The sequence below is a fragment of the Eretmochelys imbricata genome, chromosome 1 (genome assembly GCF_965152235.1).
Source record: "Eretmochelys imbricata isolate rEreImb1 chromosome 1, rEreImb1.hap1, whole genome shotgun sequence".
In the NCBI taxonomy this organism is placed as follows: Eukaryota; Metazoa; Chordata; order Testudines; family Cheloniidae; genus Eretmochelys; species Eretmochelys imbricata.
Window position 1 is genome coordinate 208,561,941 of NC_135572.1, and position 26,831 is coordinate 208,588,771.

A 26,831-nucleotide genomic window follows, 5' to 3' on the forward strand; every position below is an offset into this window, starting at 1 on the left:
CTTTCATGTCTGTAATCGCGTGACCAGAGAGATTGAAGTGTTCTCCGACTGGTTTATGAATGTTATAATTCTTGACATCTGATTTGTGTCCATTTATTCTTTTACGTAGAGACTGTCCAGTTTGACCAATGTACATGGCAGAGGGGCATTGCTGGCACATGATGGCATATATCACATTGGTGGATGTGCAGGTGAACGAGCCTCTGATAGTGTGACTGATGTTATTAGGCCCTGTGATGGTGTCCCCTGAATAGATATGTGGGCACAGTTGGCAACGGGCTTTGTTGCAAGGTTAGGTTCCTGGGTTAGTGGTTCTGTTGTGTGGTATGTGGTTGCTGGTGAGTATTCGCTTCAGGTTGGGGGGCTGTCTGTAGGCAAGGACTGGCCTGTCTCCCAAGATTTGTGATTATGTTGTCAATAAATGGCCAAGCCTCTGAGATCGTAGCAGACATTACAAAAAGTTATCTTTCCCTGTGTTCTCAGATCGTGACTGGGCTCAGCTAACATTTCTGATCAAGTTAATTGATTTCACCTTGTTTTAAACACTGACATTTGAAAAAATAACCTTGCTGACTGCAATTGTCTTTTCTGCTGAGTCATGCTACCAATTTATACCTATTTGTGGCTTATGATTACACTAGGAGGTAAATTCAGTACTTACTGGGAAATATTCTCTCACCTTTTTCTCTTCTTGCTTTGGAGACTCTTCCGGTGGTGGAGTGATTAACTTGACATGGCTCCCTTTGGCAGACTGCAGAGATTTTATTGATTTTTGTTTCAGTGACTTGTTGCTTTTTCCTGAAGAAACGGAAGCAGCAACAGCAGCAGGAGCAACAGTTGGAATATGTACGGAGGGGATATTAAGAATTGTTGCTAAATTAGGATCTGTATCATCTGGCGGGGAGGGAGAGAGAGAAAGCAACATTTTTATGCAATAGTCGGAAGTCACATATATGCATGCATCAGGTTTTGTTTGACAAACTTGAGTTACCAAGTTTTACCTTTTAAAAGACAAAAAACAGAGACCTCAGGTCCAGGGACTGGGTTCATGACAACAAACGCAAACCCCTTCTATGCCTACTCTAGCCATAGAGAGGGTTAAGACTGATGTGTCCCATAGCTTCTGAGATGTCTCTAGGTCGGAGTCTATTATGTATGGGAAAGACAATCCTTCCACTTTCCTTCACCTAAGAAATATTCATATAGCTGGACATGTTCTGAAGCTAGTATCTGGGAAAATATAAACGTTGTTACACTTCATCATGGACTGACCATTAACTCCAGTAGTTTGGAGTTATAATGCTTTTATTCTGCCATGGCAAAGGATCTGTTCTGATGGTCTGTCCTTTTTACTTAAAAACACCTGATAGATTTAATAGAATCATAGAACTGTAGGACTGGAAGGGACCTCAAGAGTTCATCTACTCCACCCACCTGTGTTGAGGTAGGATTAACATAACTAGACCTTCCCTGACAAGTGTTTGGCAACCTGGTCTTAAAAACCTCCAGTGATGGGGATTCCACAACCTCCCTAGGTAACCTGTTCCAGTGCTTCACTATCTTTATAGCTAGAAAATTTTTCCTAATATCAATCCTAAATTATCTCTGTTCCGGATTAAACCCATTACTTCTTGTCCTACCTTCAATGGATATGAAGAACAACTGATCACACTTCTCTTTATAACACCCTTTTACATATTTGAAGACTGTTATCAAGTCCCCTTCAGCCTTCTTTTCTATAGATTAAACATGCTCAATTCTTTCAACATTTCCTGATAGATCAGGTTTTCTAAACCTCTTATCATTTTTCTTGCTCTCCTCCTCTCTTCAATTTGCCCACATCTTAAAATGCGGTGCCCAAAACTGGTTTCGGTGCTCCAGCAGAGACCTTGCAAGCATCAATTAGAGTGGAACAATTACCTCCCATGTCCTACATATGACACTCCTGTTAATACACCCCAGAATTACATTTGCCTTTTTTGCAGCAGCATAATACGAAAAAATTTGAATCTCTATTCCTGTTGTAAACCCTACGTCCACACATACAGAGCATGTATTTGGGGAGTGACCCTCCCCAAGGCATTTCAGAAACCTGGAGTGAGGGTCACTCCTTGGCATTGACTTATTGCAGCCAGTGCATGCCTTAAAGTCCAAAGACTGAGGCATGCCCTGGTACTGGGAGTCAGTATCCAGAATTTGTGAGAACCAACACTTTAAGTAAGAAATGGAACTTACTGTAAAGCTCTACTAACTAACTAACTATTATGAATACACTAACTATATACAAAAAAGGGAGAAAGGAGAACATTTGCTAAGCAAGTCAACATGCTACAACATGAGCAGTAAGAAGGAACTGAGGGAGGCTGGGGCAGATCTACCCTTTATGTTATTACACATTGGCATGAGGCAGCAGAGGGTGCATGCTCCATCCCAGCAGGTGCCGCTAAGGGAAAAATCTCCCACTCTGGTGCACACAGCTGAAGTGGAATGGACTTGTGCAATCATTAGAAGAATGGATGCCCTGACTTCAGAGAAAAGTAGCAATTGGAGAGACCAGGTGGGTGAGGTAATCTTTTATTAGACCAACTTCTGTTGGTGAAAGAGACAAGCTTTTTAGTTCCACAAAGGTCTTCTTCAGGTCTGGGAGAGGTGACCAGAGTGTCACAGCTTAATAAAATGTGGAACATATGGTTTAGCATAAGTAATTAACATATATTGTAAGTATGGCTACGTTTTTGTTTTGGGTATTTTCAGTAAAAGTCATGGACGGGTCATGGGCAGTAAACAAAAATTCATGGCCCGTGACCTGTTCATGACTTGTACTATATAAACCTAGCTAAAACTTGGGCTGCGGGACTGCAAGTGCTCTGGGAGAGTGGTCGGGGGGGGAGGTGCCGTAGATGCTGTGGGGGGGTGGCCTGGGACCCCCATTGGTGCTGGGGGGCAGCGCATGGCCCAGGACCTCTGCTGGTGCTGGGGGGCAGGACCTGACGGTGGCGCGCGGATGGGGACTACTGCTGGTGCTGGGGGTGGAGGGTTGACGGGGCTGCCAGGCTCTCTACCAGGCTCCATGCAGCTCCCCCTGGTCCCTCCGCCTAGGAGCTCTAGGGACATGCTGGCTGTTTCCGGGGTGTCCCCCTCACAGAGCTGAAAGTAACACAGAAGACTTACCAGTACGGGGACCTGGCTCCAGGTCCCTGGAAGGGGTGGGGCCTCGGGTGGAATGGGTGTGGCCTCAGGCAGAAAGGGGGCAGGGCTGGGGGGTCAGCCTATCCGTGCTGCCTGGCCCACACCACCAGGGGCTCCGGCAGTGATTTTAAAGGGTCTGGGGCTCTGGCCACTGCTGCAGTATCTGCCCCAGGCCCTTTTACATTGCTGGGCCCCAGGGCAGCTGCCCTTTTTATCCCACCCCCACCCCCCACCCCCCGGTCAGCTGCATACGTGCCGGTACCGGTGGCCACTTCTTACCGGTACGCTGTACGAGCCTACTTTCACCTCGACCCCCCACCAGGTAAGCACTACCCCGCATCCCAACCCCCAGCCCTGAATCCCCTCCCACACCCAAAGTGCCCCAGCAGCAGCTGGCGCGACAGGCCCAGGGGCTGCCTGATCTGCTCGGGCAGCCCCACAGCCAGCTGCACAGGCCGCTGCAGAAGTCAGACATGGAGCCTTAATTGTAAGAGACAATTCAAGGTGATGTGGCCAGTTAACACCTCTGCAGTCACAGGACAAAAAAGGGGGAGTTAGTGGGTTACTGTTTGTTGTAATAAGCTCCCAGGTTTGTCTTTTGAAGGTGTTGTGTATGTTTCCTTTGAGGACGAGGATTGAGAGGTCATATATGGATTGATCGTATTGTGAAAAGTATTCACCCATGGGTGATATGTGTTTTTGTCTTTTAACATTTTTCTGTGTGAGTTCATTCAAGAGTGTAATGATTGTCTGGTTTCGCTCACATAGTTGTTATTGGGGCATTTAGTGCACTGGGTGAGGTATAACACATGTTGCGATAGGCATGTGTAGGACCCATTGATCTTGAAAGGTGTGTTGTGGGGGATATTGCTCATTGTAGCAGTGGAGATATGTCTGCAGGTTTGTTGTTCTAACAGAGTCTGGTGCCGCTTTGATTTGGTGTATCCTGGTCTGTGGGGAACTTGCTTCTGATGATGAGGTGTTGGGGAGCAGGGGATTGTTTGAAGGCCAGAAAAGGGGGCTCGGGAAGACTCCTCCACTTTTGGACAATTCACAGTTCCCAGTCATGTGTTAAAGAAGAAGCCCCTTCAACTTCACCTTTGTCTTTTCTGCATCCCCAACCATACACTACGTAAGGACCTGATCCTGCTGCTATTGAGGTCAATGGTAAAACTCTTACTAACTTCAGTGGGAACATGATTAGGCAATAAAATAGTAGTTCTCAACCTTTGGAGCTACCATATCAGTGTACTAGGCTAAAGCATCAGATGAGTCAGGGTAATGACCAGATGTGTTTTCCAGTGCCCTACCTCCCATTACAATATTCTGCTGTGCACACTCTATCCTGATATGGATAGAGCTTGGGATGCTCTTGTAATTGTTAGACTGGGGTATTGGTCAGCCCAAGTTCCACTAATGAAAGGAAGGCAGACAACAGTGGCATACTGAGCCTGGTCTACACTAGGAGTTGAGGTCGAATTTAGCAGCGTTAAATGGATTTAACCCTGCACCCATCCACAAGACGAAGCCCTTTTTTTAGACTTAAAGGGCTCTTAAAATTGATTTCCTTACTCCACCCCCGACAAGGGGATTAGCGCTAAAATTGGCCTTGCTGGGTTGAATTTGGGGTACTGTGGACGCAATTGGATGGTATTGGCCTCCGGGAGTTATCCCAGAGTGCTCCATTGTGACCGCTCTGGACAGCACTCTCAACTCAGATGCACTGGCCTGGCAGACAGGAAAAGGCCTGCGAACTTTTGAATTTCACTTCCTGTTTGGCCAGTGTGGCAAGCTGCAGGTGAGTGCAGAGCTCATCAGCAGAGGTGACCATGATGGAGTCCCAGAATCGCAAAAGAGCTCCAGCATGGACCGAATGGGAGGTATGGGATCTGATCGCTGTATGCGGAGAGGAATGCGTGCTATCCGAACTCCGTTCCAGTTTTCGAAATGCCAAAACATTTGTCAAAATCTCCCAGGGCATGAAGGACAGAGGCCATAACAGGGACCCGAAGCAGTGCCACGTGAAACTTAAGGAGCTGAGGCAAGCCTACCAGAAAACCAGAGAGGTCAGAGCCCAAAACATGCTGCTTCTATGATGAGTTGCATGCCATTTTAGGGGGTTCAGCCACCACTACCCCAACCATGTTGTTTGATTCCTTCAATGGAGATGGAGGCAATACGGAAGCAGGTTTTGAGGACGAGGAAGATGAGGATGATGATGAGGTTGTAGATAGCTCACAGCAAGCAAGTGGAGAAACCAGTTTTCCCAACAGCCAGGAACTGTTTCTCACCCTGGACCTGGAGCCAGTACCCCCCGAACCCACCCAAGGCTGCCTCCTGGACCCGCCAGGTGGAGAAGGGACCTCTGGTGAGTGTACCTTTTTCAATAGTATACATGGTTTAAAAGCAAGGGTTTTTAATGGTTAATTTGCCCTGGCCTTCACGGCCAGTACAGCTACTGGAAAAGTCTGTTAACATGTCTGGGGATGGAGCGGAAATCCTCCAGGGACAGCTTCATAAAGCTCTCCTGGATGTACTCCCAAAGGCTTTGCAAAAGGTTTCTGGGGAGGGCAGCCTTATTCCGTCCACCATGGTAGGACACTTTACCACACCAGGCCAGTAGTACGTAGTCGGGAATCATTGCAGAACAAAGCATTGCAGGGTATGTTTGCTGGCGTTCAAACAACATCCGTTTTTTATCTCTCTGTGTTATCCTCAGGAGAGTGATATCATTCATGGTCACCTGGTTGAAATAGAGTGCTTTTCTTAAGGGGACATTCAGAGGTGGCCGTTCCTGCTGGGCTGTTTGCCTGTGGCTGAACAGAAATGTTCCCCACTGTTAGACACGGGGAGGAGAGAGGGGCTAGTTAGAGGAGGGGGGGAGGCAAAATGCGACCTTGTAACGAAAGCACATGTGCTATGTATGTAATGTTAACAGCAAGGTTTACCATGAAAGAACGTACCCATTGTTCTATAAAATGTGTCTCTTTAAATAGCACTGTCCCTTTTTTTCCCTCCATCAGCTGCATGTGTTTCAAGGATCACAGGATCTTCTCCTTCCCAGAGGCTAGCGAAGATTAGAAGGTGAAAAAAACGCACTCGTGATGAAATGTTCTCTGAGCTCATGCTGTCCTCCCACACTGACAGAGCACAGATGAATGCATGGACGCAGACAATGCCAGAGTGCAGGAAAGCACAAAATGACTGGGAGGAGAGGTGGTGGGCTGAAGAGAGGGCTGAAACTGAAAGGTGGCGGCAGCGTGATGAGAGGAGGCAGGATTCAATGCTGAGGCTGCTGGAGGACCAAACTAATATGCTCCAGCGTATGGTTGAACTGCAGGAAAGGCAGCAGGAGCACAGACCACCGCTACAGCCCCTGTGTAACCAACTGCCCTCCTCCCCAAGTTCCATAGCCTCCTCACCCAGACACCCAAGAATGCAGTGGGGGGGGGGCCTCCGGCCACCCAGCCACTCCACCCCAGAGGATTGCCCAAGCAACAGAAGGCTGGCATTCAATAAGTTTTAAAATTTTAAACTTTTAAAGTGCTGTGTGGCCTTGTCCTTCCCTCCTCCACCACCCCTCCCGGGCTACCTTGGCAGTTATCCCCCTATTTCTGTGATGAATTAATAAAGAATGCATGAATGTGAAGCAACAATGACTTTATTGCCTCTGCAAGCGGTGATCGAAGGGAGGAGGGGAGGGTGGTTAGCTTACAGGGAAGTAGAGTGAACCAAGGGAAGAGGAGTTTCATCAAGGAGAAACAAACAGAACTTTCACACCATAGCCTGGCCAGTCATGAAACTGGTTTTCAAAGCTTCTCTGATGCGCACTGCACCCTCCTGTGCTCTTCTAACTGCCCTGGTGTCTGGCTGCGCTTAACCAGCGGCCAGGCGATTTGCCTCAACCTCCCACCCCACCATAAACGTCTCCCCCTTACTCTCACAGAAATTGTGGAGCGCACAGCAAGCGGTAATAACAGTGGGAATATTGGTTTCGCTGAGGTCTAACCGAGTCAGTAAACTGCGCCAGCACGCCTTTAAACGTCCAAATGCACATTCTACCACCATTCTGCATTTGCTCAGCCTGTAGTTGAACAGCTCCTGACTACTGTCCAGGCTGCCTGTGTATGGCTTCATGAGGCATGGCATTAAGGGGTAGGCTGGGTCCCCAAGAATAACTATAGGCATTTCAACTTCCTCAATGGTTATTTTCTGGTCTGGGAATAAAGTCCCTTCCTGCAGCTTTTGAAACAGACCAGAGTTCCTGAAGATGCGAGCGTCATGTACCTTTCCCGGCCATTCCACGTTGATGTTGGTGAAACGTCCCTTGTGATCCACCAGTGCTTGTAGCACTATTGAAAAGCACCCCTTGCGCTTTATGTACTTGCCGGCTTGGTGCTCCGATGCCAAGATAGGAATATGGGTTCCGTCTATGGCCCCACCACAGGTAGGGAATCCCATTGCAGCAAAGCCATCCACTATGACCTGCACATTTCCCAGAGGAAATACCCTTGATATCAGCAGATCTTTGATTGTGTTGGCTACTTGCATCACAGCAGCTCCCACAGTAGATTTGCCCACTCCAAATAGATTCCCAACTGACCAGTAGCTGTCTGGCGTTGCAAGCTTCCACAGGGCTATTGCCACTCGCTTCTCAAATGTGAGGGCTGCTCTCATCTTGGTATTCTTGCGCCTCAGGGCAGGGGAAAGCAAGTGACAAAGTTCCATGAAAGTGCCCTTACGCATGCGAAAGTTTCACAGCCACTGGGAATCGTCACAGACCTGTAATGCTATGTGGTCCCACCAGTCTGTGCTTGTTTCCCGGGCCCAGAATCGGCGTTCCACTGCATGAACCTGCCCCATTAGCACAAGGATGCCCACGTTGCCAGGGCCCGTGCTTTGAGAGAAGTCTGTGTCCATGTCCTCATCACTCTTGTCACCGCACTGACGTCACCTACTCGCCTGGTTTTGCTTTGCCAGGTTCTGGTGCTACATATACTGCTGGATAATGTGTGTGGTGTTTAATGTGCTCCTAACTGCCAAAGTGATCTGAGCAGGCTCCATGCTTGCTGTGGTATGGTGTCTGCACAGAAAAAAGGTGCAGAACGATTGTCTGCCGTTGCTCTGACGGAGGGAGGGGCGACTGACAATATGGCTTACAGGGCTGGCTTATAGGGAATTAAAGTCAACAAAGGGGGTGGCTTTACATCAAGGAGAAACAAAAACAACTGTCACACAGAATGGCCCCCTCAAGGACTGAACTCAAAACCCTGGGTTTAGCAGGCCAATGCTCAACCCACTGAGCTATCCCTCCCCCTGGTATTTCAGGCAGGACTGAATCTCCATTAAACTTTTCAAGGTGCCCCTGACAGACCTCACCGAAATGATTTTCGGCTGTTGATTTCACGGAGGGAGGGAAGGGGGAGCAAATGAATACAAAACAAATCTGGTGTATTTCTTGTTTTGATCCACTCTATCTTTTAAATCTTTGGCTGGCAGCAGATGGTGCAGTAGGACTGCTAGCCAGCCTCATCTCCTGCCTGCTTGGCAGAAGATGGTGCAATAGGACTACTAGCCATCCTCATCTTCTGCCTGCTCGCCACGAGGCGGTACAATAGGACTGCCGGCAGGACTAAAGAGAATGACCTGGTCGAGTCACTCCTATTTTAGTCTCTGCGCCCATGTCTGCCCAGGCGCTCCTGACTGACCTTACTGAGACGGTCAGGAGCACCTCGGACATGACGACGATGGCTATCAGGCCTATTGCACTGTCTGCTGCTATAAGGCAATGGGTTGCTGCTGTATAGCAATGCAGTACCGCGTCTGACAGCAGCCAGGAGACTTATGGTGACAGTGAGCTGAGCGGGCTCCAAGCTTGCCGTGGTATGGCGTCTGCACAGGTAACTCAGGAAAAAAGGTGCGAAACGATTGTCTGCCGTTGCTTTCACGGAGGGAGGGCCTGACGACATGTACCCAGAACCACCCGTGATAATGTTTTTGCCCCATTAGGCACTGGGATCTCAACCCAGAATTCCAATGGGTGGTGGAGACTGTGGGAACTGTGGGATAGCTACCCACAGTGCAACGCTCTGGAAGTCGACGCTAGCCTCGGTACTGTGGAAGCACTCCGCCAAGTTAATGCACTTAATGCACATAGAGCATTTTGTGTGGGGACATACACAATTGACTATATAAAAATGATTTCTAAAAAAACGACTTCTATAAATTCGACCTTATTTCATAGCGTAGACATACCCTGAGACTCAGCAGGGAGGCCTATCATTAAGGTAGAGTGGGGAACTTTAGAGTATGTGACGCAGAAGCCTGAACACCAGAAATGGCATGCAGACCTATGGTTGGGAATGGCTGCTGTACCGCAATCAAAATTACCATCATGTATACAAAAGAATATTTAATTGGTTAATAAGATGCTTCTCTGTTTTTTAAAGATGTAATGTGAATTTTCACAGTCCACTACAGTATGGATACTATTTTAGCACAAGATAAGAAGTACATTTTTAGTAATTCTTGGGGAAAATGTCTTGGAAGAACTGAAACTGAATGTATACTCAGACAAATGGCTTACCACAACCCACACAGAGAAACATCTGATTAAATGTTTTCATAGTTTAAAGGGTGAAAAATGCTGAAATTATTTTCTGATCAGAGGGGGGTTTTGCTTTCAGGTGTGTGATATTTTCAGTGACGTCTTAAATGAAAAAAGATTTTCTTATTAGCTCTTGGTGTTTTCTTTGTGGGTTATGAAGCAATTGCTTCCAGCTGGTGAATATATTTATTGAAAGTCTGACAGAAATTCCTCATTATGTGTACACATGGCCTGACACAAAATGAGAATTTCCATAATCACCTATGTAAATTAAGAAAAATATTATTTCTTGGAAAACCAAGAAGATTCCTTAGCAAATCACATTTTCTTTGGCTCAAACTAATTTGCAGGTTTTGCTAAGCTAGTTAATAAAAATACTCGGGATTTTCTTACTACACTGGTCTGTTTTCACATAAGTAAAAAAGTGCAGAGACCTCCTTTCATTTTGAAATTTGAATCATAACATATATTTGACAATGTAACCTCAGCTCAACTCCTGGTGAAAATTCCCCACTATGTTAAAAAAGTCAGGGCTGGATGCAACAGATTATTGAGGGGTGTATGAAAGATATAAGAACTCCCACTGTGGGCTCTCAAATATCTTCTTCTGTCTGCTTGCTTTACCTGCTGCTTTTCCTGTAGCTCCATAGTAGCTCAAGGACAGCTGGATTCCATTTTGCAAAGTGGCTGAAAAAGATCCAAACTTGCTCACAGCTTTCTTTTGATTTATTAATTTTCCTTAAAAAAGAAAAAAAGAAGACAAATGTGGATTTAAAGAGGAAAAAAAATACATATATGAATTGCTGAACTGTAATCTATTGGCTACTATGTGCACCACTACCTACTTGTGGTTGGACTGTGTAAACCCCCTACTAATAGTGACAACCAGTCTCTTTGTGTTACTGGAGCCAAACATCCTCGGCTCCTTCCCCTATTCTGCATATGCAGCTTAGCTGACAGCCATGTCATTTTTATATGTGCAGGCATGGATTTGCTACCTCACGAATGGTGTAACATGCAGAGCAACTCAGGGATCAACCTCACAAACTTTTCCAAATCCCTCGTTAACCTACATCCTATCACATAGGATCCTTTTGCAAACAGTTTAGGGCCAAATTCTACCCTTATATATATCAGGATAAGTAAGGAGCAGCTCCACTGACTTCAATGAGTCTTTTGCCTGAATAAATAAAAAGAAAGGATTTGCTGTCCTTAATTGCACTACTGGATCAGACCATTGGTTCATCTACTACATTATCTAAGCATGGCTTATACTTGATGGTTTAAAGAAAGACAAAACAAAACAAGTTCAAAAATACTTCTAGCTAGATGCAAAATGCTGTATATTAATGAAAAAAATTCCTTCCTAATCCCCAAAGCAACTAGCTGAAGTCCTGAAGCATGAAATGTGATCAAACACCAGGATGTATAATTATTAGTCATCATAAAATTATCCAACACTTTTTAAAGTGAAGCTGAAATATATAACCTATAACCTCTTATTAAGATGAATTATGTAATATGTTAAATAGTATTTTTAAAAATGTGTTTTAAATGTAAGTACCATTGTTTAATTGCATCATCCTTGTGCACTCATAGAATGGGATACTTTAAAAAGACAGGAACAGTCAGGTTTTTCTGGTAATTGTTTTGCTTAATAATCTTCTATTATTTTAGTTATATATTTAGATTTTTTAAAAGGTCCTGTCCTAGCTTATAGGTGCACGTTGTCTACTTTTATTACAAAAATTATAGACAGCTACAGTAGCTGATTAAAAAATTCCCCACCCATGCAAAACAGAAGGACTGAGCATTTGTCCCCATTTACACCCTTCCAATCATCCTTTCCTTAAAATCCTGGAAAAACAGATAAGCAATCACTGAAGATCAACAGACCCAAATTCTGTCAAACCAAGAGAGGAGAAAAACAGAATCAAGAACGCTACCTTTCCAGCAACCTCCTCCTGTTCAACCCATTAACCTGCTAGCTCAAACATCTCAGCTGATCTTAATTGCTATGTTCACATGGAGAGAGGTAACTGATGGTTACCAAATAATTTAGGGCCCTTTATGTCAAAACCCATCACCTTGTATTACAACCAGAAAAGAAAAGGTAAAGGAAACCAGAGATCCTTTTCAGAGGAGCTGGCAGCGCCACCTATAAAGTTGCCCAATGCTTCCCGTTATAAGACCCTGTTTTCAGTTGCTTATAACTCTGTCAACCTTTGACTATTTGGAATGAAATTTTTTTGGAACATTTCAGCCAAACAGTTCAGCTGTTTTGGAGAGTGAGGCTAGGGAAAAATGCAGTTATTTTGCCTACGTTAAAAAATTCTGGTGACCTTTTAGTGGAGAAGCGCTAACGTTCCCATGCTCTGGAGCAAGGACTTGAACACTGGGGCAGGTGTTGACTATACCACACCATATATATATATACACATGATTTTCTTTGTAAATCAAATACACCAGAGATAATCTGTCTTTCATCCCAGACTAGAAATTGCACCTTTGTTTGCCTTGTGAGCCAGATCTACATCCTTCTGTATGTGGAAAACATCTCTTGTTCTATTGTAAATTCTAAATACTGTGAAATGCTTATGTATAACCAAAGAATATGTAGGCAGCTGCAACGGCACAGGACCCAGCAAACAGAGCTGTAAACGGGAGTTTGAGTGGGAGTCTGAAAGGGGAGTTTGTGGGGGAAGACTAAGAGCCAGGCAAAGGAACAGACAGGCTAGTGAAGTGAGTGTGTGGTGTTCTGGCAGTGTTTTCATGCTCGTTGGGGGTTTGTTTTGCTGTGGGTGGGTGTTTTGGTTTGGTTTGTGTTTCTCAGACTAACAGGACTTAAGTGAGAAGGCTATGACAGACACAGAGGCAGCAGTGGTAGTGACCCAAGTAGTGGAAGACACTATGAAGATAAATGGATGTAGAAGCTGTGGCATGTACATGATCCTGGAGGGGGTACCTGTAACTAATTTTGTCTGCATGAAGTGCCGCCTGATAGAGCTGATGGAAGAGAAGATCCTAGGATTGGAGATGCAGGGGGAGACTCTGCTTGAGTTTAGAAGGGGGTTTGAGCAGATGATGGAGCAAAGACATGCAAAGGATGAAGGGAAAAGCTCAGACTTGCAGATGGAAGCAGGACTGAAGAACTCTGAGGGGATACTGCTGGATGAGGAAAGTGGACAGTGGAAGCATGTGACTAGCAGAACCAGGCAGAGGAAAAGATGGGGCAGTGAAGGAGAAATAGAGCTCAGGAACAGGTTTGCAGAGTTGGAAAATGAAGAAGGGGAACAGCAGCTGGTCACTGAAGGTGAGAGGGCAAGGAAAAAGAGAAGATCAGATTGTTCTTTTGGAAAAGGGCAAGAGTCAATGGAGATAACACCAAATATGAGCCCCAGGAGGATACGGGATGGGTTGCAGAGGATTGCAAGGGACAATAGGAATCGAGAGGACTTGCGGCCAGATGGAACAGGGGATAAACTGGAGAATCGCACCATCGCCAGGAAAAGGCAGGTCTACGTGACTGGGGACCCCTTACTGAGAAGAACAGACAGGCCTGTAACAAGACCTGATCCAGAGAACAGAAGGATATGCTGTCTGCCGGGTGCTAAGATACAGGATGTGGACCTGAGGCTGAAGAGGATCCTAACGGGAGCGGGAAAGAATCCATTGATTATCCTTCATGTGGGAACAAATGATACGGGTAGATTCTCGCTGGAACATATCAAGGGAGAGTATGCCAGGCTGGGGAAGACACTAAAGGAAATCGAGGCTCAGGTGATCTTCAGTGGGATTCTGCCTGTTCCTGGAGAAGGGCCACAAAGGTGTGACAAGATTATGATGCTCAACAGATGGCTCAGGCAGTGGTGCTATAAGGAGGGCTTTGGGATGTATGGCCACTGGGAAGCATTCATGGACAGAGGACAGTTCTCTTGGGATGGACTTCACCTGAGTAAGGAGGGAAATAGACTTCTAGGATGGAGGATGGCACAACTGATTAAGAGAGCTTTAAACTGGAAATTTGGGGGAGATGGTTGGGAGATGTCCAGGCAAACTCCACGCCAGTTATTCTCTTTGAAAGGGAAGAAAACGAAGTAAGAAAGGATACAACCTTGGGTAGGAGAATGGACATAAGGCGGAAGGGCAGTGTACATACCAATCTAATAGGTAATATTGGCGGTAGAATGTCTGTGCCCAATTGGGTAAAGAATGTGAGCAAAGCCAAACGGCAAAAATTAAGATGTTTGTACACTAATGCGAGGAGCCTAGGTAATAAAATGGAGGAACTAGAGTTACTGGTGCAGGAAGTGAAACCAGTTATTATAGGGATAACAGAAACATGGTGGAATAGTAGTCATGACTGGAGTACTGGTATTGAAGGGTATGTGCTGTTTAGGAAAGACAGAAATAAAGGCAAAGGTGGTGGAGTAGCATTGTATATCAGTGATGAGGTAGACTGTAAAGAATAAGAAGTGATGGAATGGATAAGATAGAGTCTGTCTGGGCAAAAATCACATTCGGGAAGAAAGCTACTAGAGCCTGCCCTGGGATAGTGCTTGGGGTGTGCTATAGACCGCCAGGATCCGATGTGGATATGGATAGAGACCTCTTTCATGTTTTTAAAGAAGTAAATACTAATGGGAATTGTATGATCATGGGAGACTTAACTTCCCAGATATAGACTGGAGGATAAGTGCTAGTAATAATAATAGGGCTCAGATTTTCCTGGATACGACAGCTGATGGATTCCTTCACCAAGTAATTGCTGAACTGACAAGAGAGGATGCAATTTTAGATTTGGTTTTGGTGAGCAGTGAGGACCTCATAGAAGAAATTATTGTAGGGGACAACCTTGGTTCGAGCGATCATGAGCTAATTCAGTTCAAACTAAATGGAAGGATAAACAAAAATAGATCTGTGACTAGGGTTTTTGATTTCAAAAAGGCTAACTTTAAAAAATTAAGGAAATTATTTAGGGAAGTGGATTGGATTGAAAAACTTGTGGATCTAAAGGTGGAGGAGGCCTGGATTACTTCAAGTCAAAGTTGCAGAAACTATCAGAAGCCTGCAACCCAAGAAAGGGGAAAAAATTCATAGGCAGGAATTGTAGACCAAGCTGGATGAGCAAGCATCTCAGAGAGGTGATTAAGAAAATGCAGAAAGCCTACAAGGAGTGGAAGATGGGTGGGATTAGCAAGGAAAGCTACCTTACCAAGGTCAGAACATGTAGGGATAAAGTGAGAAAGGCCAAAAGCCATGTAGAGTTGGACCTTGCAAAGGGAATTAAAAGCAACAGTAAAAGGTTCTATAGCCATATAAATAAGAAGAAAACAAAGAAAGAAGAAGTGGGACTGCTTAACACTGAGGATGGAGTAGAGGTTAAGGATAATCTAGGCATGGCCAATATCTAAACAAATACTTTGCCAAAGTCTTTAACAAGGCTAATGAGGAGCGTAGGGATAATGGTAGGACGACAAATGGGAAAGAGGATATGGAAGTAGATATTACCACATCCGAGGTAGAAGCCAAACTCGAACAGTTTAATGGGGTTAAATCAGGGCCCCTGGATAATCTTCATCCAAGAATATTAAAGGAACTGGCACACGAAATTGCAAGCCTGTTAGCAAGAATTTTTAATGAATCTGTAAACTCAGGGGTTGTACCGTATGACTGGAGAATTGCTAACATAGTTCCTATTTTTAAGAAAGGTAAAAAATGTGATCCGGGTAACTACAGGCCCGTTAGTTTGACATCTGTAGTATGCAAGGTCTTGGAAAAAATTTTGAAGGAGAAAGTAGCTAAGGACATTGAGGTCAATGGTAACTGGGACAAAATACAACATGGCTTTACAAAAGGTAGATCATGTCAAACCAACCTGATCTCCTTCTTTGAGAAAGTAACAGATTTTTTTGACAAAGGGAACGCAGTAGATCTAATTTACCTCAATTTCAGTAAAGCATTTGATACGGTTCCACATGGAAAATTATTAGCTAAATTGGAAAAGATGGGGATCAATATGAAAATTGAAAGGTGGATAAGGAACTGGTTAAAGGGGAGATTACAGCGGGTCACGCTGAGGGGTGAACTGTCAGACTGGAAGGAGGTTACTAGTGGAGTTCCTCAGGGATCGGTTTTGGGACGAATCTTATTTAATCTTTTTCTTACTGACCTTGGCACAAAAAAGTGGGAATGTGCTAATAAAGTTTGCGGATGACACAAAGCTGGGAGGTATTGCCAATACAGAGAAGGACTGGGATATCATACAGGAAGATCTGGATGACCTTGTAAACTCGAGTAATAGTAATAGGATAAAATTTAATAGTGAGAAGTGCATTTAGGGATTAATAACAAGAATTTCTGTTATAAACTGGGGACACATTACTTGGAAGTAACAGAGGAGGAGATGGACCTCGGAGTATTGGTCGATCACAGGATGACTATGAGCCGCCAATGTGATATGGCTGTCAAAAAAACTAATGCGGTCTTGGGATGCATCAGGCGAGGTATTTCCAGTAGAGATAAGGAGGTGTTAGTACCATTATACAAGGCACTGGTGAGATCTCATCTGGAATATTGTGTGCAGTTCTGGTCTCCCATGTTTAAGAAGAATGAATTCAAACTGGAACAGGTACAGAGAAGGGCTACTAGGATGATCTGAGGAATGGAAAACCTGTCTTATGAAAGGAGACTCAATGAGCTTGGCTGTTTAGCCTAACTAAAAGAAGGCTGAGAGGAAATGTGATTGCTATCTATAAATATATCCGAAGGATAAATACCAGGGAGGGAGAAGAATTATTTAAGCTCAGTACCAATGTGACACAAGAACAAATGGATATAAACTGGCCTTTGGGAAGTTTAGACTTGAAATTAGATGAAGGTTTCTAACCATCAGAGGAGTGAAGTTCTGGAACAGCCTTCCAAGGGAAGCAGTGGGGGCAAACAACATATCTGGCTTCAAGACAAAGCTTGATAAGTTTATGGAGGAGATGATATGATGGTATAGCCTAATTTTGGCAATTAATTGATCTTCGACTACTCGCTGTAGACATGCCCAATGGCCTGTGATGGATTTTAGATGGGGTAGGATCTGAATTACTACAGAGAATTCTTTCCTGGGTGTCTGGCTGGTGAGTCTTGCCCACATGCTCAGGGTTTAGCTGATCGCCATATTTGGGGTGGGGAAGGAATTTTCCACCAGGGGAGATTGGCAGAGGCCCTGGGAGTTTTTTGCTTTCCTCTGCAGCGTGGGGCACGGGTCACTAGCTGGAGGATTCTCTGCACCTTGACGTCTTTAAACCACAATTTGAGGACTTCAATAGCTCAGACATAAGTTAGGGGTTTGTTACAGGAGTTGGTGGGTGAGATTCTGTGGCCTGCATGGTGCAGGAGGTCAGACTAGGTGATCATAATGGTCCCTTCTGACCTTAAAGTGTATGTTTCTGTGATAGAGTATGTCCTCCAAATTTAGAAGATTATATTGATTTTGTTTGCTTTCATTGTAAATAATTGTTGCACTCTAGAAGTAATAGGAATTGTCTAGCGCAAAGAAGAAAAAATGTTAAAAGATATAAAACAGGGTATAACTTTGGGATATTAAGACATATTGCTTAAAAGGGGAGATTCCAGTTGATAGTAGGAGCTAATAATGATATTCAATCCTTAAAATGAACCAAATTTAAAAAGCTGCTCATATGAAAAGGATTAAAGAAATTTGTTATACATGAATGCCATCTACTGGATACTAATGGAAGCAGCAAGAAACTGAAAGAGCTAAAACTAAGCTCTCACTTGGCATGGGTCCAATAGCAATATGTGGTTGGCTCCCTCTTATGAGCCCTGAAACTTGGGTATATAAACTGAAGACACCACGTGATGAAGAGAACTGACTGAACCCAACACAAGAAAGTGCAGAATCCTAAGTGCAAGCGACCGATGCCCGTCCCAGATGTGTGGAAAGGACTCTCCCCCCGTCCCAGGGTTAAGAGGGTAACAGGAAGTGGTGAGATTTCATTTCAATGATTGTATTTCCCTTTCTATTCTTTGACATAAAGGACCGTAGTTATCTTGTTGAATCTATACTCTAGTGCAGGAGTGGCCAACCTGTGGCTCCAGAGCCGCATGTGGCTCTTCAGAAGTTAATATGCGGCTCCTTGCATAGGCGCTGACTCCGAGGCTGGAGCTACAGATGCTAGCTTTCCAATGTGGTGTGGGGTGCTCACTGCTCAACCCCCTGCTCTGCCCCAGGTCCTGCCACCACTCCACCCCTTTCCCCAAGGCCCCTGCCCCTTCTCCCGAGCCTGCCATACCTCGCTCCTCCCCACTCTCCACCAGAGCCTCCTGCACACTGCAAAACAATTGATTGCGGTGGGCAGGAGATGTGGGGAGGGAGGGGGAGGCGCTGATCGGCGGGCCTGCCAGTGGGAGGGAGGTGCTGGAGGCTGGAGGGGGTTAGCAGATGAGGGGCTGCTGACGTATTACTGTTGCTCTTTGGCAATGTTCACTGGTAAATTCTGGCTCCTTCTCAGGCTCAGGTTGGCCACCCCTGCTCTAGTGAGACATCAAGTAACCATATTTTAGATTCTAACTCCTATATAAGTCCAAACAAAATGGCCTAAGAGAGATTGAAAACAATTACTTTAAGCAATAGCTTTTAATATTCTAAACCTGTCCCTTTTGAACCGATCCATTCAAATTTACTAATCACACTCTTCAAAGTGTCTTAAAGATAAATACATCCTTGGAAGTATGATAAATATGTTAGGTATTAAGAATTGTAAGTAAATGTAATTAGAAATCTTGGGAATTTGCCTTATTCTTGGATAGAACGGCTGAACCTCAACTTTAGTCTGTGATGATCACTTGCGAGAATGTATTGTACATGTAGTACACACAACTGGTTTCATCTACATTTGTGTGGTCAACTGTTTGTTCTGGATGAATTAATGCATTGTTGGTTGGTAAAGAATAGCAAGGGTCCTGATCTGAGAAATACTGTGTAAGCAGTGTCAGGATGAGCTCCACCCTGACATCTGGTGGTGAGGTGTGGCAAGTTGTGGAAAAGAACTTCAGGGGCCGATGTCATTTGCATAGGCACACCCACCACGCCTAGAATGAGACCATAGCTGCTCAAATGGTCACTTTGGCTGCTGTGGGATCCCCAGCGTCTCTGTTATTGGGGCAGGAAGAATAAATTGTTATTACCCTGATTATGGGAACTGTGCTTGGAACTGTACGTGGCCTTTTGTTACGATGGAGGGATTCACCATCAACTAAGTAGCACTCGCTAGGCAAGGGTCATGGGTTCCAAAACTGTGTGAATAGAGAGAGGCTGGGGACAAGTATTAATACTTGGTGGCATGGGCCCCTTGGTGAGGGCCTTACATGCTAATTGCACTTCCTCCTCTCTCCACTGTGGAATATCAGAGCTAATTTTGATTTCATTAGAAGTCTAGTTATAGGCTGTTGAGCTCACTTTGGGCTGACAGTGCACCAGCACTGGGGCTCCCCTACTACAAGCTGAATTCACCTAAGAGCTGAAATCACTGAGTGTTGTGTTAAGTAGTGGGGAAGCCTGAAGATATATTGTGGAGCAGTTCAACGCGGAGCAGTGTGTGGATGGCAGGAGCTGTTTGTGGGTCGTGGAGCTGAGCGAAGGAGTTTGTGGGGCAGCTGGCGGAGCGGAGCGCAGCTGAGCGAAGGAGTTCGTGGGGCGGCTGGCGGAGCGGAGCGCAGCTGAGCGAAGGAGTTCGTGGGGCGGCTGGCGGAGCGGAGCGCAGCGGAGCGAAGGAGTTCGTGGGGCGGCTGGCGGAGCGGAGCGAAGGAGTTCGTGGGGCGGCTGGCGGAGCGGAGTGCAGCGGAGCGAAGGAGTTTGTGGGGCGGCTGGCGGAGCGGAGCGCCGCTATGGAGCTATGGGGCGGTCAGCTTCAGATCACGTAAGGTGCCTCTTACCCCCGTCCCATTTCCACCCAGGTTGGGAGGTAAAGCTCCGCAGATAAACTTTCGAACTCTGGGGCTGCCCTGACCAGGGACAGAGACTTTTGGGGCATTGGACTTTTGGGACTTTGGGTGATTTGGGGTTGCTGGACTCAAGAACCAAAGGGAAAAGGGCATGCCCCAATTTGCCTGGGGTGGGTTTTTTTTTGCTCATGGGTTGTGTTATGAATCCTGTTGGTGGTGTTTCCCCAACATAATGCCACATTGTTTCTCTCTGTTATTAAAAGGCTTTTGCTACACTCAGACTATGTGCTTGCGAGAGGGGAAGTATTGCCTCTTGGAGGCGCCCAGCGGGGGTGGTATATATTTGTCCCAGGTCACTGGGTGGGGGCTCGAGCCGGTTTGCATTGTGTTATTGGAATGGATCCCCTAGTTATTGAACCCGGCCCTTGTTGCTGCCAACTCTGATGGGCAGAAGGGTTACAACTGTTCAAGTTAAAATTTGACCTACCAAGAACCCAGCGTTCAACTAATAAGCCAACGCTCTCTGGACGCAATAAAAAAGGGTTATCCCATTTGATTCCATTATATATTGGTAAACCTAGTTTGTCAGAGTTCAGCTTTAAAATCTAACTGATCACAAATTGATCCCCTTTCAATCTTACAACTCCCAGGTACACCTGAAGTCAATGGGAGCTGTGCTTTGAAAATATAAAGTGCTGTATACTGCTAAGTACTCTGAAAAATCAGGTCCTAGGTGTCTCTGATTGAGTGCCCAAATTAGTGGGTATTTTTGAGCTTGATTTCTCTGTGCCTCTGTTTCCCATCTGTAAAACGAGGATAATACCACCTCCTCATCTGACAGGAGCACTGTGAACATAAATTCATTTATGTTTGTGAAATACTGATACTATAACAATAAGTGTAATAGAAAATGCTATTAGGAAATTAATAATTCTGTTTTCAGAGCAGGGTTTGAATAGTAAATAAGGCCTGGGGCCACACGCTGAAAAATAAGGAGAAAACAAAATACGGAATTAATGAACACTGTTCATCTTGTGCACTGAATGAGGCAGCAGCAACCTTAATTCTGGCATCTCCTAATTTTTCAGTATTTAATAATTTTCCCAGTAATGTTCTTTTAATGTATTTTTGAATGTGTAATAAAAATATAAAGTGAATGTTTACATATTGATATTATTATTAACCAAATGCATGAACTGAAAGGTTAAAACAATACTTATTCAAAATACCTTAAATGATCTTTCCCATGCTTTCTAGTGCTTAGGGTTTTTTATGGGTTATGTTCATGTTATGGTGTACATATAATTATAATAATCACTGTATATAATTATAATAATCAAATCTATAAAGTAATAGTATTGTGTGGGACAGTTCCTTGGTTACAGAGATGTGAGTTGAAATTTATGTAACTCACACAGGCATTGTCTACACTTGTGATATCATATAGGGTACACGTAGCCACACACCACAGTGAAAAGCAGGCTGCATCCATACTGAAGAGTATAGCTATATACAGCAGTGAAAGGCTCCAGCAGGGGGGAGCTGTTATCTATTAGTTCATGCATATGGCCACTAGGTGGAGGCACTGACTGCAAAAAATCCAGGGGCTCATTAGCCCTAAATTCGGTCACTGAGCTCACAACAAGAGTGGAATAAGGGGATCTCCATTGGGGATGACAAGTGCCCGAGGAGGGGGCTACATTTAGATACTATTGCAGAGTTGTAGGCTTCTGTATGGTTTCATTTGCACAACTATGTGAGCAACACAGACCAAAGGAGAAATATAAAACTTCTCACGTCTCAATGATCATGAGACTTCTCCTGGTATGTCCTCCTCTAACCCATTCCCCTTCCCCCAGGTGTCTTCCCCTCTGCCTTATGCTCTTATTTTCCCTTCAACCCTCTCCCAGTGTCCCTAACCTTCAGCTCCTCTCTGTCTGTTGACACCACCTCTGATCCTCTTCCCACTCTCTGGGTGCCTCCTTTCCCCTCCACCCTGCAACAGAAACTATAGTATGGGTTACAATTAGGGCTGTCAATTAATCACAGTTAGCTCACATGATTAACTCAAAAAATTAATTGTGATTAATCGGAGTTTTAATCACATTGTTAAACATCAGAATACTAATTGAAATTTATTAATATTTGTGGATATTTTTCTACATTTTCAAATATATTGATTTGAATTACAACACAGAATACCAAGTTTACACTGCTCTCTTTATATTATTATTTTTACTACAAATATTTGCACTGTGAAAATGATAAACAAAAGAAACAGTATTTTTTAATTCACCTCATACAAGTACTGTAGTGCAATCTCTTTGTTGTGAAAGTGCAACTTACAAATGTAGATTTTTTGTGTTACATAACTGCACTCAAAAACAAAACAATGTAAAACTTCAGAGCCTACAAGTATACTCAGTCCTATTTCTTGTTCAGCCTATCGCTAAAACGAACAAGTTTGTTTACATCTACAGGAGTTAATGCTGGCCTGTTCTTATTTACAGTGTCACCAGAAAGTGAGAACAGGCATTTGCATGGCACTTTTGTAGCCAGCATTGCAAGGTATTTACATGCCAGATACGCTAAACATTCGTATGCCCCTTCATGCTTCAGCCACCATTCCAGAGGACATGCTTCCATGAGTTAATTAAATTTGTGATTGAACTTCTTGGGGGAGAATTGTATGTCCCCTACCCTGTTTTACCTGCATTCTGCCACATATTTCATGTTATAGCAGTCTCGGACGATGACCTAGCACATGTTCATTTTAAGAACACTTTCACTGTAGATTTCACAAAACGTAAAGAAGGTACCAGTGTGAGATTTCTAAAGATAGCTACATCACTTGACCCAAGGTTTAAGAATCTGAAGTGCCTTCCAAAATCTGAGAGGGATGAGGTGTGGAGCATGCTTTCAGAAGTCTTAAAAGAGCAACACTCCGAAGTGGAAACTACAGAACCGGAACCACAAAAAAAGAAAATCAACCTTCTTCTCTCATCTGACTCAGATGATGAAAATGAACATGTGCCGCTTCGCACTGCTTTGGATTGTTATTGAGCAGAACCTGTCATCAGCATGGACGCATGTCCTCTGGAATGGTGGTTGAAGCATGAAGGGACATATGAATCTTCAGCACATCTGGCATGTAAATATCTTGCGATGCTGGCTACAACAGTGCCATGAGAACACCTGTTTTCACTTTCCGGTGACATTGTGAACAAGAAGAAGGCAGCATTATCTCCTGAAAATGTAAACAAACTTGTTTGAGTGATTGGCTGAACAAGAAATAGGACTGAGTGGACTTGTAGGCTCTAAAGTTTTACATTATTTTATTTTTGAATGCAGTTTTTTTTGTACCTAATTCTACATTTGTAAATTCAACTTTCATGAATTTACATTAGGTGAATTGAAAAATACTATTTCTTTTGTTTTTTACAGTGCAAATATTTGTAATAAAAAATAAATATAAAGTGAGCACTGTAAACTTTGTATTCTGTGTTATAATTGAAATCAATATATTTGAAAATGTAGAAAACATCCAAAAATATTTAAATAAATGGTATTCTATTATTGTTTAACAGTGTGATTAATCGTATGATTAATAACAATTATTTTTTAATCATGCAATTAATCATAATTATTTTTGTTAATTGCTTGACAGCCCTTGTTACAATTACTTCTCACAACATCTTCTCTGCCTCTGTGCACAACAAAGTGGGTGGTGATCAAGCGAGCCAACTGGACCTGTGGTTAGTCATGCCCAGATCCTCAAGTGTGCCAGAGCTCTGATCTGAACACCGGAGGGGGTGAGGGAAGGTTGCTGCATGCCACCTTTGTGTTCTGCTGAATCCCAGAGCTGCCAGGAGCACTTCAGCCTGTAAGAAAACTTAGGGCTGCTCTACTTTAGGCCAGTTTTTAACGGCCACCTAAAGGTTGTTACACCAGTAAGGATCACTGAAGAGCACCTCTACAGCTTCTTTGGGCTCCAAATGGGATATAGTGTAGGCATGCATTAGCCCAATGACATTTCAAGCAAAGTACTAGTCAGAATAATAATAGCTACAACATAGCACATTCACTCTACTTATTCTGTTGCACTTGATGAATGGCAATGATAGCAAGTAAACTATTCAGCATCTTACAGAAAGTGAAGCTAGACGTTCACTCAGGCTTTGATTTCCTTCCAGTCTTCTCAAATAATGTCCAGTAAAGTGAGTTCATCCTCCTATTCTTCAGTAGAGTACATTTATCTGTTTTCAACTAAACTAACTTTATTTACCTGGTATTATAAATAAGAATTGAAATAATTATTTCATTACTTGCAACATGTCATGCCTTGCATCTAATTAGTGGACTATTTTCGATGATTACTCTTTATAGCAGTGATGGTGACCCACTGACCTGGCTCACTCTGCTGCCCTTCCAAAGAGTTGATCATTTCTTGTCCTTCACTTTCTATCAAGCTTTTCTTGGGGTCTGTGATATGAATGAAGAAACTGTGGTGATCCTTTACCACCTTCATTTTTACCAAAGTTGTCCCTGAAAACAATGAAATACAGCCATTTGTAAATGGCTTGCTTTTGTGCCTGCAGTTACAGATTGGTGATGCCAACAAGTCAAACAGAGAAATTAGTTAAGGTGAGCCAAATTGCTTAGTAGGAGTAATAGGACAAAATTAAGAATAGGAAATTTTAGATTGAATATCAGAAAAAATCTTCCTGACAGTCGGATCCATTAGGATGTGAAATAATCTTCCAAAGGAGGTTGTAGAAGCCCCATTTCTTGGGACATTTAAATCCAGATTGGACAAATCACTGAAGCATGTAATGTAGGGAACAACCATGCACTGGTTGCTAAAGGATGGACTAAATAGGACCTAGTTGGTCTCCAGTTCTAATTTTCAGATTCTCTGGTTATCCACCAATTGTTAAAATATAACAACAAAATATCAACATTATGATAATACAGAAATACAGTGCAATTAGAAACTATGCTCCAAGTTGCCTAAGAAATCATTAATTTAATACAGAGATGTGAAAAGAACTTTATTATAACTGAAAGTAGTCTTAGAATTTTGATACTGAAGAGCAATGATCTAATCAGTTCTACAAACATAATAATTATAAAAAGTTCTCAAGTTAAGAGAACTTTTAAATGGTGTCCTATTTCATGAATATTTTTTTCAATTGCACATGCACCCCATCAATCAATAATAAAATGGAATGAAATATAAAGAAAGGAAGACTCACCTTTTTCAAATTTTATCTTTTCTGCTTGGATCTGTCCTCCGTCAGTGGGGAAAAGATATTGACTGGTCCCTGAGACTTGAATGAGATCCTCCCCAACATTATAGCCAAGAAACTGGAAAAAGATATGTCAGACTATGTGTGGATTGGAAAGGCAGAAGGCATGAAGGAGGCAGATGGAAGACAAGCAAGATTGCTCTCTTCTGGTTATTTTTTTTTTGTTCAGCCATTCAATGCTATTATACAGTGATTAACATGTAAAATTGTTAGATATTGGCATAGGAAATAGTAGCTTATTTACACTGATACCACTTTCAAATGACTTTAACAAACTATGGGGAAAATTATTCTCTATTACACCAATACACAACCTTATTATTATTAATGGGGGTATCTGGTTACAAGGGAAAGCAGAATTTGGCCCTATATGAACATATAAAATCACTGCTTCACTGATATGCAACCATCCCTGGGGTTAGAGAGTGGTAGATAGGTTGTTTGCTCACCATGTAATAGGGATGAAGGAGAAATTCTGGCCAACCACACTGAGAGAAACTATTACTCTGATGAAAATAGCTATAGGATCTTTAAGATCCAGATGAAGCGGACAGAACTTTGGTTTTCAAGGTCTTACCCAAAATATCCAAGAATACTAAATGGCATAGAGCTTGACTTATCCACAGTGGAAGGCCTAAATTGACTTAAAGGTATTTAAGCCTATGCCTGCAGGAGCTCTAGACCTTTAATATCTGATACTTAGGGTATGTCTACACAGCATAGTAAGCTTGGGTCTGTATGACCTGCACCTATGAACTCAATTCAGAGTAGCAGCCGTGTTAGTCTGTATTCGCAAAAAGAAAAGGAATACTTGTGGCACCTTAGAGACTAACCAAATTATCTGAGCATAAGCTTTCATGAGCTGTAGCTCACGAAAGCTTATGCTCAAATAATTTGGTTAGTCTCTAAGGTGCCACAAGTACTCCTTTTCTGTTTATGGACTCATTGTTTCCAAGCTCACACTTCAGCATCCACACTGCACTGGAAACCCAGGCCTCATGAACGTGCTGACATGTCCATGTTGCACTACGCAGACCAAAGTCATAACTTCAGCTTCTTGGGGTTTATGCCATTGTATCCCAGGGTTCCTAGCACCCTCGCCAGCTGTAGCTGCTCTAGGGCTCAGTTCATAGTTGCTTATGGGAAAACTTATCTGTTCATCCCGTGGGAGCTGTGTTTTGGGTGGTAAACCATTTTGTGTCTGCACATTCCCAGCAAATGGAGCCATCAACACTTCTCCTACTCACTTTGTCAGTCCTATTTCGGAAATGAGGCAGAGCATCTCCAAAATGCTGGTGGATTATTTAAGCAGCAGTTTTTGACCTGCCAAAGGCACCTCTCAGAAGCATGTATTGACATGCCAGCCATGACCCAGCTGAGCTGTTCATGCCTGTTGCCTTAGCTGAACATTTCACATATGTAGCCTGGCACTTCCAGAGCAGGGCTACAAACAGACTGGTGGGATCACACTGCCATGTGCACCTGGGATGACCAGCAGTGGCTACACAACTTTTGCATGAAGAAGCAGATGTTCCTAGAGTTTGTGTTCACTTGCCCCAATGTTCCACCATCATGACACCCACATGAGGGATGCCATACAAATCCTGAAGTGGGTAACTATAGCCATCTAGAAGCTGGTTACCCCAACTGCTACAGGGTCCATGGCTAGCCAGTTTGAAGTTGGCAAATAAACTGTGGGGGTTGTGGCAGAGGTTTGTGAGGCCATCAGGAATGTGATGTACCCAAAGATGGTGGGAATTACAAAT

At 43.7% G+C, this 26,831-nt stretch overlaps 1 protein-coding gene across 1 annotated transcript in view; it reads right to left on the bottom strand.

Moving 5' to 3' along the window:
- Positions 1-26,831, bottom strand: part of SPAG17 (sperm associated antigen 17) — a 296,695-nt gene that overhangs the window by 83,738 nt on the left and 186,126 nt on the right. The window contains exons 21-24 of the mRNA XM_077807348.1: positions 25,012-25,123; positions 24,164-24,301; positions 10,421-10,534; positions 680-894 (exon numbers count right to left, since the gene is read on the bottom strand). Of these exons, the coding sequence (XP_077663474.1) occupies positions 680-894; positions 10,421-10,534; positions 24,164-24,301; positions 25,012-25,123 (579 nt within the window). The remainder of the gene's footprint in view (positions 1-679; positions 895-10,420; positions 10,535-24,163; positions 24,302-25,011; positions 25,124-26,831) is intronic.